At 50.5% G+C, this 14,661-nt stretch overlaps 6 protein-coding genes across 6 annotated transcripts; 3 read left to right on the forward strand and 3 right to left on the reverse strand.

Annotated features, from left to right (window-relative positions):
- Positions 1-534: 534 nt before the first annotated feature.
- On the forward strand, positions 535-2,234 carry N7525_001459 (argininosuccinate synthase; the record flags this gene model as incomplete). Its single annotated transcript, XM_002557891.1, has 8 exons — positions 535-549; positions 677-719; positions 783-824; positions 880-900; positions 956-1,152; positions 1,205-1,773; positions 1,823-1,898; positions 1,947-2,234. 8 exons carry the CDS (start codon positions 535-537, stop codon positions 2,232-2,234), a joined length of 1,251 nt encoding a protein of 416 aa, XP_002557937.1.
- An 805-nt stretch (positions 2,235-3,039) lies between these two features.
- On the reverse strand, positions 3,040-4,518 carry N7525_001460 (uncharacterized protein; the record flags this gene model as incomplete). Its single annotated transcript, XM_002557890.2, has 2 exons — positions 3,040-4,407; positions 4,459-4,518. The coding sequence occupies 2 exons, from the start codon at positions 4,516-4,518 to the stop codon at positions 3,040-3,042; spliced, it is 1,428 nt and encodes a 475-aa protein (XP_002557936.2).
- Positions 4,519-4,745: 227 nt separating this feature from the next.
- On the reverse strand, positions 4,746-5,062 carry N7525_001461 (uncharacterized protein; the record flags this gene model as incomplete). Its single annotated transcript, XM_061211905.1, has 2 exons — positions 4,746-4,875; positions 4,959-5,062. Coding segments are annotated over 2 exons (234 nt in total), but the record flags the coding sequence as incomplete, so codon positions are not given.
- A 1,222-nt stretch (positions 5,063-6,284) lies between these two features.
- N7525_001462 (glutamine amidotransferase subunit DUG2) lies at positions 6,285-9,468 on the forward strand (the record flags this gene model as incomplete). The annotated part of the gene is made up of 5 exons (XM_061211906.1): positions 6,285-6,479; positions 6,554-6,679; positions 6,915-7,457; positions 7,523-7,709; positions 7,760-9,468. 5 exons carry the CDS (start codon positions 6,285-6,287, stop codon positions 9,466-9,468), a joined length of 2,760 nt encoding a protein of 919 aa, XP_061071132.1.
- Positions 9,469-10,308: 840 nt separating this feature from the next.
- N7525_001463 (putative LaeA-like methyltransferase) lies at positions 10,309-11,510 on the forward strand (the record flags this gene model as incomplete). Its single annotated transcript, XM_061211907.1, has 5 exons — positions 10,309-10,367; positions 10,565-10,666; positions 10,733-10,998; positions 11,087-11,274; positions 11,328-11,510. The coding sequence occupies 5 exons, from the start codon at positions 10,309-10,311 to the stop codon at positions 11,508-11,510; spliced, it is 798 nt and encodes a 265-aa protein (XP_061071133.1).
- A 183-nt stretch (positions 11,511-11,693) lies between these two features.
- Positions 11,694-14,428, reverse strand: N7525_001464 (putative C6 transcription factor; the record flags this gene model as incomplete). The annotated part of the gene is made up of 6 exons (XM_061211908.1): positions 11,694-12,515; positions 12,568-13,005; positions 13,074-13,911; positions 14,000-14,118; positions 14,200-14,223; positions 14,282-14,428. The coding sequence occupies 6 exons, from the start codon at positions 14,426-14,428 to the stop codon at positions 11,694-11,696; spliced, it is 2,388 nt and encodes a 795-aa protein (XP_061071134.1).
- Between the last annotated feature and the right edge of the window lie 233 nt (positions 14,429-14,661).

Below are 14,661 nucleotides of genomic sequence, written 5' to 3' on the forward strand. Positions count from 1 at the left end.
CGAGATGATGCAAACGGGACAAACAGGCCAAACAAGTCAAACTGGACATATGACGAAGTGTGATATAGTAAATAATCGAAATATTATATGCAACTATGGAATACAGAATACGGAATCATAGAGATGGCGCTGTATATGCGCTCACTTCCAACATTGGATGGATCAGACTTGATCTTTCCTCTCATGGTCTCTGGGTACATATGCAAATAGCTGAAACAAGTGCAACGCACACTTTGCTCGTGCTCCATTGAAAACACAACAAACCCTGGGCTTGACTATGCATAATGAGTTAGATCAGCGTATATCTCTTTTTGAAAGCCATTGGACATATAGATTTTGTTGTAGGAGTATCCCGGATTTGATTCGGACAAAGATTGGAGGGGCAATGATCTATCTTATCAGGGCTGTCATTTCGGACCCGTGACTTGCTTCCCCGGCCCACCAAAATTGCCTTTTTTTCCCAATGACTCAATCTCCCTTTCTTTTTATACTCAACTTCTCTAAGTCCTTTTGAATTTCATTCAATTCTACACCATGGCACAGGGAAAGGTATGGACTGTTACTCTCCCCCCTTCTTCCTGCCCAGTTCCCCAATATCAGTTACCGAACCTCAATTCCCCATTCTATCCCACACCGCCACCCTCTCCACACTTTCTCTAACAATTCGATCCCACAGGTTTGCCTCGCCTACTCCGGCGGTCTCGATACCAGCTGCATCTGTATGAACATCACCGGTTATTGACACTCATAAATCAATTGCGCATACTAATACCGGAATTCAGTGAAGTACCTCATCGAAGAGGGCTATGAGGTCGTCTGTTTCAGTAAGTCGCGATTCAATGCCATGTCAATTGAGATCAAGCACTAATATAAGCATAGTGGCCGATGTCGGTCAGGAAGGTAAATTCAATCCCGTCGGCGCATCATCCAACATCGGTCTAATAACCATTTGCAGAGGACTTCGAGGCTGCCCGCGAGAAGGCCCTGAAGATCGGTGCCCTCAAGTGCGAGATTATTGACATCCGCCGCGAGTTCATCGAGGAGCTTTGCTTCCCCGCCATTGCTTGCAACGCCGTCTACGAGGATGTTTACCTGCTCGGTACCTCGCTGGCTCGCCCCGTTATTGCCCGCGCCCAGATCGATGTCGCCAAGGTACGCTTTCCTTCTCCGCCAGGAGAGAGATTTCTTACTGACTCAAACCTAGCGCGAGGGCTGCTTCGCCGTCTCCCACGGTTGCACTGGTAAGGGTAACGACCAGGTCCGCTTCGAGCTTGCCTTCTACGCCCTCCAGCCCGAAATCAAGGTCATTGCCCCGTGGCGCGACCCCGTCTTCTACGAGCGCTTCAAGGGTCGTCAGGACCTGCTCGACTACGCCGAGGAGAAGGGTATCCCCGTCACCTCCACTAAGTCTAAGCCCTGGTCCATGGATGAGAACCTTGCCCACTGCTCTTACGAGGCCGGTATTCTCGAGGATCCCGATACCACTCCTCCCGCCGACATGTGGAAGTTGACCCAGGACCCCCTGACTGCCCCCGATCAGCCCGAGGACTTCACTCTCCACTTCGAGAAGGGTGTCCCCGTCAAGCTCGAGTACCTTGAGGGTGGCAAGCAGAAGGCTGTTACCGACTCCGTCGAGCTCTTCCTCACCGCTAACGCCATTGCCCGCCGCAACGGTGTCGGCCGTATCGATATCGTCGAGAACCGTTTCATCGGTATCAAGTCTCGCGGCTGCTACGAGACCCCCGGTCTCACCTGCCTGCGTTCCGCCCACCTGTGAGTATTGTATTGTGAAATTCTGATGGCATAACTAACCCGTGTCCAGTGACCTTGAGGGCCTTGTCATGGACCGTGAGGTCCGTGCTCTGCGCGATTCTTTCGTCACCTCCAACTACTCCAAGGTGAGCATGATATTTCCGGTATTAGATTTTCTAAACTCACGTGTCCAGCTCCTTTACAACGGCATGTACTTCTCCCCCGAGCGTGAGTTCCTTGAGAGCTCCATTACTGCTTCCCAGAAGACCGTCAACGGTAAGGTCCGTTGCCGCGCCTACAAGGGCACCGTTTCCATCCTCGGTCGCTCCTCCGAGACCGAGAAGCTCTACGACATGACCGAGTCCTCCATGGATGAGATTGGTGACTTCTCCCCCGCCGAGACCACTGGCTTCATCAACGTGTCTGCCATTCGTCTCAAGAAGTACGGTCAGATGAAGGCCGCTGCTGGTGAGAGACTGTAAATTGTGTCTCCAAAAATATGACATATCATCTTCAATTTTGAATGATTGGAATGCCACATGTTGACCGTCCCTGGCTTCCTCGGGCCAAAATGTCACGTCTCCTTGTCCAACGTTTCACCAATATATGATGGATGGTCTTGGGCTTGAATGACTGTATAATGAACTAGAAAATATTAACACTATGGGAATTGGTATTTAAAATGCAATGTCTTGGATGAATTCAATGGTCCCGTCCTTACTATGTTGTGTGTCCATGTAAACCCTTGCCTCCAACATTTGAATGAAGTGAAGTATTACATTTTATAAATTTATGTACTCTAATTCCACTCGCTGTGGTAACAAAAACTTAGATATGAACAGGAGATGCATGTTACCGGCTGTACTGGCAATATGGAGGCGATAGTTATGTATATATTTGAGGTAGATATCAATAGCGAAACACGTAACAGAATATGCATGATAGGAGATATCTGTCTTTAAAGATGTAATTTATGTATTTCTTTGCTAGCTGGGTGGGTGTATAATAAACACAGCAGATGCCGCCAACAAACGCCAGAATATGCTTGAGTGAAGGGATTGCATTGGTGAAAGTAGTTGGAAGAAGAATAGAAAGCAGGCGATAAGGAAATATTGAATGGGAGGAAGTGACGCATAAGTCATGGGTCGTCGTAGAGTTGGATGAATCGAGGTGGTTGCATGGACCGTACGAAGGGCATATCCACCCATTAATGACACGGGGGAGGATGAAAATGTGTATGTACAAATTATGGTTCTGTCGGGTGGCAATGATTGGGGCGAGGCGGGGTCAAGAGGAAGAGGTGAACATAAGTCGTAGCCGGCTGGGACCTTTCTTTTTCTCCTTGGGCCGTTTCTCGGTTTCGGAGACATAGGTGCCATGTTTAGATGGTGTGCGACTGGGGGCGTGACTGGGAGCACGACTAGGGCCTCGACTAGGAGCTCTGCTGGGTGCTCTGCTGGGTGCTCTGCTAGGCGCCCTGCTGGGGGCCTTTGATGGTGCCTTGGATCTGGAGGAACTTCGTCCGAAGAATCCACTCGGTGCTTCGGAAGGAGCTTTTGATCTCCGTTCGTGCCGCTCTGATGGTGCATGTGTCGGAGCCCGGGTGGTGCGTGAACGACGGGAGCGACGGGATGAAGCGACCGATGCATCTTCCTCGAATTTGAAACGAGGATCCCGTCGTGCGCGCGCAGTGGTCACATCGATGCCTGACATGGCCGCTGCGGTGGGTGTGATGAATTCGCCATCGACAGACGTTCCAACGCTGTGGGCTTGCTCGTCAGCGACGCCGCGTCTCCACATCTCAACAGAACTGAGAGCTTCTGTGTTGAATTCCATCATTTCTTCCATTTCCAGTTCCGTTTCGACGGGCTTTCCTTCTTCCTCGGTAGCGCCACCTTTGATTCTTTGGATGATCTTGTATCCTCCAAACATGACCACCGTCGCGCCTAGACCGACACCGGCGGCGATGAGGAATTGAGGACTGGAAAGAAGGGCGAAGACGGCCGGCGCGGCTGATTTGACCGCGGTTAATGCGGCGGGTGCCATTTTGCGCCCGAGGTTGCTGATCTCCGCCAGAGTCAAGGCGACCGCGGCCATGGCATCTGGGTTCTTCTGAAGATGGGCGATAGTCGCGGTAGCACCATGTTGCACACAGTGTGCCTCTTCAAGAAGCCACTGTGCTCGGTTGACAAGAGTATCAAGCTGTTTTTGATCGTCTTTGGGATCTGGGGGGTTGTATCGGGATAAGGCTGCATGAGAGGCGTCCCCATATGCAAGATCCATGTCGATATGCGCATCAGATCTGGACCGAGCCGTTGATGGGCGAGGGGCGTCTCGGACCGACACATCGTGATGGGTATGACGGCGGACGAGTGTCTGCGGGGGATCGTAATGAGACTCCCGCCGCGATACAACTGTCTGTTCATCATCGTAGTGGGACGCAGCACGATGACTGCGGCCGCTGTGATGCCTTGAGCGAGTCCCACGGCTCCGTCGTGAGGGAGCTACTGATGGTGAGTCATCGATCTGATAGTTGGCGAGTCCTTGGAGTGCCTGTTGCTCCGCAATTTTTGCATTCCGTTCGGATTGGAAGGCGGACTTGCGCTCACGATAGGCGTTTTTGGCATGGCTGAAAACACCAAATAGTTGCTTACTCTAATACTTGTCAGAATGCGGGGTCGGGTCTCCGCTGGAGATCGAACTTACGGTGCTCACAACTTTGCCGGACTTGTCAATCACAGCGATCGTTTGACCCAAAGGCGCCATAGCAAATAATAAGTCGTTGCGACGACCTTATCGATAATCAGTCATCAGATAGTCGAGATCGACAGTCGACAAGGAAGCGGTGTAGGGTAAGAAATGGGGTTAAAAGAAATGTCCGGGGTATAGATCAAGCATCGAAGAACCAAGCAGGGTATAAAAGAGTAAGCAAGACGCACCCCGAGAGAATTCTCAGTTAATAAGGCAGTTGGGTTGTTAACCTCAGGCCTTGATCAGCGTAAAAGGTCCGATCGCAAGCGTCCCAACAGGATTTTAAGGCATAGAAGTGATGCGGAACAAGGAGGCTGGGGACCAAGCGCATCCACGTTGGGCAGAGCGACGAACATGGCCAGGCTGCAGGAACTATATAGGGCAGAGTAATTGGGTGCCACTTCAGAAGGCAGACACGTATCAAAGGCTCGGCAGGTTCGATGAGCTCACGTCACATATCATCGAAAGCTGTTGGGCGCCAAAGTCGATCTTTGCTGTAATGTGCCGGGACCCGGAAGAGAATTTTGAGGGAAAACGAGATCACATTGTTATATTTAGATCTAAGAGGAAAAAAAAGGAAAAGCAATAATCCCTTGACATAGGTACATAGGTACATACAGTCTCCAGGGCTGTTCACCTGTATTGACAGTCAGCTGTTGGACTGTCCAGGCCCTTCGGAGAAAGAAGGTGTGTAAAGAGCGGTGACATGTGACATCTGATTGGCTGACGGTGTCACCGCCACTGTGGCTGATGTAACCCAATGTCCAGGTCAGCCACCTCATATGTGGCGGTGCTGAGGCTTTGACATGTGAGGCGTGATGTTTCGGAGACTTATTTCGGTTTCTTTTCCTCCAGGGATATATATTGTCTCTCTAATTATTGGAGGTATATTCCCGCAATGATGATTTGAAGACTAAGAATGGCGCCATTACTGTTGTATCACTCGATTCCGAGTCATTCTCAAGGGGTTTATAAGATAGCCCTGGACATTGATCACACACAGCCTGCAGGCCAATGTTTCCAGTCCAGAATCGAAGGATGAAAGCCATCAGGGGTTGTACCCAGTATGTCTCGGGCAGGATCTTACCTATAATATTGAAAGCACATGTATCTCTCTCCCTTATCAATAAAGAGCTTCCAAGATTTCAAGATTGGAGTGCAGATCAACATCGGTGAACATTTCGTTGTTCTATCTCATGGACCTTTTTTTATTGATACTCCAAGCTCACTCAACCTGGTCCAATCCTGAATCTATCTTAAAATCCTCAACTCCCTATATATTATGGTTGGCCGTCGCCCCAGTACCCCTTTAGCACGGCTATTGTGGGAGCCAAGGTGCGTTTCATAGTTATGAATTCCAATATTCAACCCCAATGGATGGACATGCGACCGTGGCATAGACAAACCAAAGATTAATCCGACTGATTATTCTTTTTGTTTTCTGTATAGAAGGACATTTTGTCGAGATCCAAGGCATGCTAGGGATGGTGAGTCAAATATTTTATCGATGGTGCAATATCTTCTTATTGTTATTGCTTTTTTTCCCGTCCCGCCTTGATGGTTGATATTTTTCTACATTTCTTTATATTCCTTCATTTTGTTTGAAAAGCATTGAAGTCCTTCAGCCTCGAAAAAAAGAAAGAAGAGAAGAAAAGCCGAATGGAGTGAATCCGGGAGAAATCCAGGGTTCTGTTTGGTTGATTCGAAGCGGAGATCATCCGAGAACGCCAACATCATTTCACTCTTGCAAACTATTGCAAACCGAGTATATCGGACTAATCATGGATTTAGTCGAATCTGAGAGCGCCTCCGAGGAGGACCAGAAAATCTGGGAGTCTGATTCTCATCAAGTCGATGCTGCCCTTCCAGAGAGTGACTGCGGCATCGGCCACCGCGTGCTCGCCAGTCGCTCCGTTCTCGCTCTAGCCGTTGATGAACATTGTGTTTTCGCTGGTCTACAAGGAGGAGATATTGTTGTATGTTAATTTGAATGCTTTCAAAATGTCTGCAGCAATCTTCTTCTGAGGCTCGAGGCTGACCGTTTCACCAGGCGTGGTCCCTTGAAACCTATGATCTGGTGGTATCTGTCCACGCACACAGAGAGAGTGTGCTAGGCCTCTATCTCTCTGAAGATGGAAATTTACTATTTTCAAGTGGGGGCGACTCTGTGGTCAATGTGAGTCATTCAAATGAAGAACCTCACGAACCGGGATTAATGACGCGGATAGGTGTGGTCCACGCGAACATTTGAACGTCTCTACTCGATTTATTCACACCACGATGTGGGCGACATATTTACAGTAGTCTATTCATCGGATAACCAAACTATTTACTGTGGTGCGCAGAATACAAGTATACAGGTACCTGACCCTTGTCTGCGCCCCTATTTAGCGACATTCTAACTCGGACAGTGGTGCGATCTCTCTGAGGAAGGGTCGACATTGAACCAAGCACCATCCGTCCATCCATCCAAGCGGACCCACCGCTTCTTTGATTCCCGAGGGCCGGATGGTACTCGCGCTCCAGGATCATCGGATGGTGCTCTCTCTGACGGTGGCCGTGTGTTGAGCTTCAAGCGGGATCATCATAAGCTCTTCGCCCATCATGGCTACGTCTACTGCATGCTTCTGGTCAAAGGCCTGGTTGAGACCGCCCCTTCCGAGGAGGTTCTTTTGACTGGGGCGGGCGACGGTGTGGTGAAGTTGTGGCGCCTGGGTAAGGATCCTGGTGCGGTTCCATCCCAAATTGCCAAGCTGCAGAACGGAGATGCTGTGTTGAGTGTAGCCGTTGAGGGATCACTTCTCTACTGTGGTTTGGCCGGCGGTGCCCTTAACATTTGGAATCTGGACTCTCACCAGCTTGTTAAGCGGATCACTAGACATACTGGGGATCTGTGGGCTGTACATGTCATCCAGGGTGTCGCTATTTGTGGGGACTCTAGTGGAACGGTCAAGGTATGTACTACATACCGATCTAGACTTCCGGCGCCTTCGAATTGACTCCCGCTAACCACTGGTAGAAATTCAACTCACGATTCGAAGAGGTTGGCGGCTGGGTTGCTCATGAGGGCACCATGCTTGCGTCGGCCGCCGGACGGTTCAAGGATCGCCATATCTATGCTACCGGAGGAAATGACAATTCAGTAGGAATCTGGGATTTGACTGAATTCTTTATGACCCAGGAAGAGCTGCCTCCGATCAGCAACGGTACGTCCCATACAGGCTATTCGTTCGGACATTTGCTAAATTATATCTAGATGAAATGGTCAACAGCCTTGCAAAGTTCGTCTCTTTCAAGACTATCTCAGCAAGTCCTAAATTCGCTGGCGAATGCAACCAGGGTGCTGCTTTCCTTCGGCGACACTGCAACTACCTCGGTGCCAAGACGAAACTCCTGACTACTGGCCAGGACACCAATCCCATTGTTTTTGCTAGATTTAACGCTACTTCACCTGAAAAGGTGGACAAGACAATCCTCTTTTACGGCCACTATGACGTTGTGGGCGCAGAAACGAACCGCGCTAAGTGGAGGACCGATCCTTATCAGCTCACTTCCATTAACGGATTTCTGTACGGCCGTGGTGTCTCTGATAACAAGGGGCCCATTCTTGCATCACTGTATGCCGCAGCCGATCTCGCCCGGACAAAGAACTTGCGGTGTAACGTCATATTCCTCATTGAGGGTGAGGAAGAGTCCGGGTCCCAGGGTTTCCATGAAACAGTCCGCGAGCACAAGGCTCAGATTGGATCTGTGGACTGGGTTCTACTAGCCAACAGTTACTGGCTTGACGACTACAACCCATGCTTAACCTACGGGTTACGCGGTGTCGTGCACGCCAACTTGGTCGTTACAAGCGACCATCCTGATCTTCACAGTGGTATCGATGGCAGTACATTGCTGGATGAACCAGTCAAGGATATTGCCATGCTACTGTCTACAATCGTGGGACGCAAAGGCACAATCAATCTGCCTGGCTTCCACGATGCTGTCAGGCCTCTCACAGACGCCGAGCAGAAGCGATTCGAGGCTATCGCCGATGTATTGCTCGTGCAGCACCCGGAGATCCCCGACAGCCAGGCGCTGATCAAGTCGCTGATGCATCGCTGGCGTGAACCCGCCTTGACCGTTCACTCGGTGGAAGTCCCTTCAAGCAAGAGCGCAACGACCATTGCGCGCCGAGCCAAAGCAACCCTATCGATCCGTATCGTACCGGATCAGCACGCCGACGAAGTCGCAGCCGACCTCACCGCCTATGCGCAAGAGCAGTTCGCGCTGCTCGACTCACAAAACGACCTCACAGTCGAAATCACCGGCAAATCCGACGCCTGGCTGGGAGACCCAGACAACGAAATCTTCGCCACGCTGTCAGAGGCGATCACGGCAGCATGGACCCCGGCCCAAGAGGCCCCCAAACACCAATACCCGCCCGTCCCACAACCCACAAACACTCTCCCAGCGACCAAGCCCAAACCCAGCGCGGGCCCAATCCCCGAACTCCGTCGTAAAGACTCCTCTGATAGTCTGGCTTCGCGCGTTGAACGGGTAATCACATCGACAACGACCTCATCAGCAGGCAAGGAAGCCGCGCGCAAACGGTCCACGCAAGCAGCCGCCACGGTGCCAACGTCCTCCACCCTCACACAAGCCACACCGACGTCGACTGAGGAGTCGGTCGCGTTGCCAATCCGGGCCAAGTCTGATCCGATTGCCACCACCCCCACGAGAAATGGACCAGATGTTGCACCTGGCGCAGCCAAAGTGAAACCAATGTTCATCCGTGAGGGAGGGTCCATCCCGACCATCCGGTTCCTGGAAAAGGAGTTTTCGGCCCCGGCAGCTAACCTGCCTTGTGGGCAGGCGAGTGACAACGCCCACTTGGATAACGAGCGCATGCGGGTGGAGAATTTGTATAAGAGCCGGGAGATTTTCCGGTATGTGTTTGCTAATTTGGTGGACAAGTCTTGAGTGTCTCTTTTGGGTCTTTGTAAAATAAATTTGAATTGCATTTGATGTGTATCTTTTCCGGGGCTGTGACTTTCCTCACGTTCATTGCATCTATGCTCCAGACCATCGCCCAATTAACCTTTGACTCCATAAAGGGCCAAGATAACGCCCCGAAACGGACCTCGGGATCAACTCACCGTTTCCCCCTCCACCGCTTATTGTGTCCCCAAGGGTATTAAGCAGTTAGGTTTTTGAGCTGTTGTATGGGATAAATTCCCGCTTCTAATGTGCGACGTCGGAGACTTTGGCATTTCCCAATTCTCAGTTTCACTATCCACAAGTGTCTCGTATAGATACAGCCCCTCCTCCACAGGAAGCTTAATGCTGTCTGGACATTGGATATTTCTGAGTTTGATGCAGCGGCCAGGATGTCGCTAGCCTGGAAGAAACTCGGTTCTAAGCCGAATGGGGGCTTCCATGCATGATGCTGTCTTTGTTTGACAGGGCGCTACGCAGAGCCCCGAAAACCTTCCATACTGTGTTCTGAAAAGAGTATTGGACCGGCCAATTTTGCGTTCTGATCGTGGCCCCGGGGGAGTTTGATATACTTTATCGTTATGCTTGGCATGGGGATCGCTGGATGGGCTTTCTTTGTGTGCTGGGGTCCATGGATGGAGATTGATGGAGATTGAGGTTTGGATATTTCATCATCAAAATATAAGAAGAAGACGCCGGTCACCTTTGATTAACACTGATCAAACACATCTCTGTTTCTACTTCTCTCTCTATTTCAAAATGAATCTTCTCCCGTTTCAGAAACTGCTCTCCAGTTTGTCCAGACTTTTTAAGGTCTTGGCCAATATGGGGGGTATCTCTCATCAAGTCTACCTGCTCGATCGAGATGAGGCGGAGACTAAACGGTATGTGTTTACTCTGTTGGACTATGCCATATCTTTGAAGTCATTTCCTATTTTAAATACTCAAATCACTCTTGGAAAATACAAATATCCCTGATATGTCCTGAGATATTGGAGATCTCTAGATCTCTAGATCTTCCCTGCCACCTGCAGGGGTTCCGACCCGACAGTTCGGTAGGGTTTGGCTGATATTTCCATAGTCTCAACAACCAGCACCGCTTTCTCGTCGATCTCTCCAACCTCATTCACCCGTCTATTCCAACTGATCTCACAGCAGTCGCTGATATAGGCACTGGCACAGGGTATGTTGTTTTCCCTGGCACTTCCGTTCAAAAATTGGATAGAAAACATAAGCTAACCCACCACAGCGTCTGGCTCGAAGATGTCGCCAAAGTGCTCCCCAATAAGTCAGTCCACCTCCACGGCTTTGACATCTCCTCCGACCAATTCCCACGAGGCCACCAAATCCAACGACCTGGCCAAAAGCCAATCCCACTAAGCGTCCATGATGCACTGCACCCATTCCCAGCAGAGCACCGTGGCCGATACGACCTCGTGCACATCCGACTCTTAACAGCCGGCCTGAAACAAGCCGATTACATACGGGTTCTCGCCAATGCACGCACTTTACTCAGTATGTCCTCTATCATCCCCCCTTCTCTTCTCTTATTCCCATCAAAACAATAACTACCCCCAAGCTTGACCCCAGCTAACAAACCCAGAACCAAACGGCTGGATCCAATGGGAAGAAGTCGACCACACGGCTTTCTGCACAGACGCAACATCAGAACTGGCAGCAGTAACCCGGCTGCGGGAATGCGTGATCGAGGCCATGCTGAAACTAGGTCTGTGGCCGTTCGCTCCGCAGCGCGTGTACGACGAGATCTCTGCCAACGGGTTTGCCGACGTCGTCCGTGAGACGTCACTACTGCTGGTAAGGAGCATATGCGACCTATTGCGAAGAAATGGGTTGCTGGTGTGATGCGTGCGCTGGTGCCGCCTTCCATGGTTGCTATTGGGCAAGCTGAGGATACCACGCAGGCACGTGGGATTGTTGACGGGTTGGTTCGGGAGTTTGAGGCTCATTGTGAGTCTGAGACGGCGCTGGTTAATTTCGGCGTTACGGTTGGTAGGAGGGTGGATTGATACTTTGGTTTGGGTTATGGGTGGTTTTACTGGGAGGCCCTTTTATTTGTTTTCGATGTCATTCAACTAGCACATACTGTTTGTAACGATTCCATGATTGGAACTGTGTGATTCATTCAAACCTTTTACAATGTCAATGATGGACTTGTGGATTTCCTTTTCGAGTTACATTGTCTATAGTGTCTAGAAATCATCCAGGAGTCCCATCATCTGATGACTCTGATGGAACCAGCTTCCTAGCTGGACGCCTGGAGTATCCACTCCGGTAATAAAGTCATCAGATATCTGCTGATGCATCGCAAAAGAGTTCCCTCTTGTCTGAAACCCAGATGCTTGGTTCATCGCTTGTTGGGCCTCCGTTGTTCCAGCAGGAGCTGGAACAGGCTTTTGGGTCCCGTCGAGTGACCAAGAATCCGGCGCCGTTGATAACGAAGGGGAGTGTGAATCAGAATCAAACCAAACAGTGTTGCTGTTGAGGTACGTGTTCATGTCCAGGTCGGTGACTTGACCGCTATCCATATCCCCTGGTTGACTTCTTGCCTTGGCCTCGACGTACTTCGCAGCGACGTCATACAGGGCCTTCAAAATGCGTAGTTGCTTACTGCAGGAGGAATAGCGAGGGGATTGGGCCATTGAGTGCAAGCCGTCGACCAATCGGTGTAGGTAAGCCAAGTCTGACGAGTCGGACGTCTCAATGATGTTGCAGAATAGGATTAAAAATGGCATGAACGGTGCTAATATGACGACTTCGTTGACCCATATGTCGAGGCTCGGAGACCACGATGTAGCGTCTGAGACCATAGTGATGCACACTTCGGTCTCTTTCAGGGTCGCTCTCGCAGCTGAGATGCATTCTGGGCAAGGTGCCAAGCTCGAGCTTTCACCCGACGGGATGCCTCTATAGATACAGGCCAAGATAGAGTACTCGATGGCTCTGTTAGCATGTATGATAAACCTACACGGTTCAGCATGTATCGCATGGCTAGTCCACTGGTTTGGCCGTTTCTGAGGTACAAAATTAGTCCGAGCATTAAAAAAGCGAATATAAATAACTTACGTGGAACTCCACTCTCGCGGCCATTATTCTCTCGAGCTCAGCGGCCAGGGCTCTGGCACGAGACTCTCGGACGGAGACTGGCTGCGCCAACGCATTCGGACCGTATATATTGTCATATACTCGCCCATAGAGGTTGGCAACATCGATCCAGTCTGGCAACCTGTTATATAGCAGGGAGCTCATCTTGCGGTCGAGGAGCAACCGTGGAACCGTGATCTCGTGGTCTCGAATTGTGGAGCATCTACCGAGGCGTAACGACACTACCTTCTCGATGACATAAAGTGCCCAGAACAGCCGTAGCTTCCGCTGTACTTTTTCTGCTGGTTGGGTTGCCACAACATGGCTGCTATGCATCCCAAGGGCCTGACTCATGAGTGAAGCCCTAGAGATAAATGTCCATGCCGCAAAGGGTTTGCCACATTGCAGGCAGTAAACAGCCTGTATTTGACACTGTGAATCAGAGTTGCCACAAAACAGGATAGCGAAGCATTGAGGGATAAACATACAGCCATGTACATGGCACAAACAGAGTCTAAATTCGTAGGGATGTGGAAGGAGAGGTTGGATAGGATCGTTTCGAGGCTGTCCTTGCAGATGGTTGCCTGTGCCTCGTACTCCTGCTTGACTATCCCATCTTCAACGACTCTGGAGCATTCAGTGAAGAGACAGTAAAGACCATAGTGGACAATTATCAGCTCTGTGTCCGTCACCGGTCCGGGAGAGCAGGCCTTGACGACATATCCGGTGAAATCACCCAGAGATCCAAATTCGAAGGGCCAATAGACCTCATTCGGCGAGCGCTCTTCCGAAGAGTTAGTAAAAATGGTTGCAGTCTGAAGGACAAACAAAGCGTACGAACCGTAAGCAATCCTTAGGCATGCCAATATTCGGTCCATGGAAGGTATAGGTAGTTCCCTGAAGCCAAGCCCTGGAGGAAGCGCCTTCGAAAATGGAGGTGAACCTTCTAGGGTCTCGTTCTGCTGATTCTGAGCGTTGACCGTACTCCGCAGGCCATCCAGCGCCGATGTCATTTCGGCAGCGACGTGCGAGTACGGGTCGTTCTCCACGACATCTTGGAGATACCTAGTTGCGAAGATGACATGGGAGAACAACGTGGAATCGATGCCTTCAGCTTCCTTTAAAGGCAGGTGAGGTCTTTTGGCACCCGCTTTTTTGTCGCTGCTGGTAAGCTGCGACTCCGTAGACTGAAGGAAGGAATGTGATGGCGATCGTAATCCAGCTGAACCCGCGAAGCCACTGTTACTGGTTCGCTCATGACTTAGTTGCCTCATCATCTCGCTGAGCTTGTCAATCTTGTTCGAAATGTGCTCCATTCTATTCTCGCTGTGGATGCCGCAAATTCATGACTTAGCAATTGGCCAAACAGACTAGATCAGATATCCTCTGAGTTGGATGCACGATACGAACTCACTATACGTTCGAGATGAGGATCCGTTGCCGCTTTTCCTTGGCTTTCAAACCCAGCTGGTAGGTACATTGCGATCCCGTCTTGATGCACTGCAAACACGGGTTAACGCGATCACACTTCTTCTAATGGATAAGAATAAAGTTAGCAGGTAGCTCTACGGTGGAGCTCTCTGGGTGCAACATCTGCTGGTATAGCAGTCATACCTTTCGCTGGCGGCAACGGTCACACTGCCTATAATGTTAGCATTCGAACGCCATGCAAGACCAGATACAATAGAGCTCGTACAGCCACTTTCTCAGTTTCGGCGGTCTTATTCTCCTCGCGACCCTTCCATTCTGAGACTAAATCCTCTTCTGGCACAAGACTGTGGTTATCATATTCTTCCCTTGTCGGTCCAGTGGGGCTCCTCTCGCTGTCGGCAGGGCATGACATCCTTACTAAGAAATTTGTAAGGCGCCAAAGTTATGCCGGAAGACGGACTGGAAGCCGAGTACTGAGAAACTTCCTCCAAATGGGCACTGGAAAGAAAATGGTGCGAAGAGGAACGAGTCTATCTGGACCCTCGGGACGCCAAGACTCCGCAGTCCGTAGGCCGGATAGCGGAGACATGGCGTCCGCCTTTGCACCTCCCGGGTACACATCATTCCCGGATGAGGAATCTATTC

This window comes from Penicillium rubens (genome assembly GCF_028828025.1).
Source record: "Penicillium rubens strain IBT 27055 chromosome Unknown utg000001l_segment0_segment0, whole genome shotgun sequence".
In the NCBI taxonomy this organism is placed as follows: domain Eukaryota; kingdom Fungi; phylum Ascomycota; class Eurotiomycetes; order Eurotiales; family Aspergillaceae; genus Penicillium; species Penicillium rubens.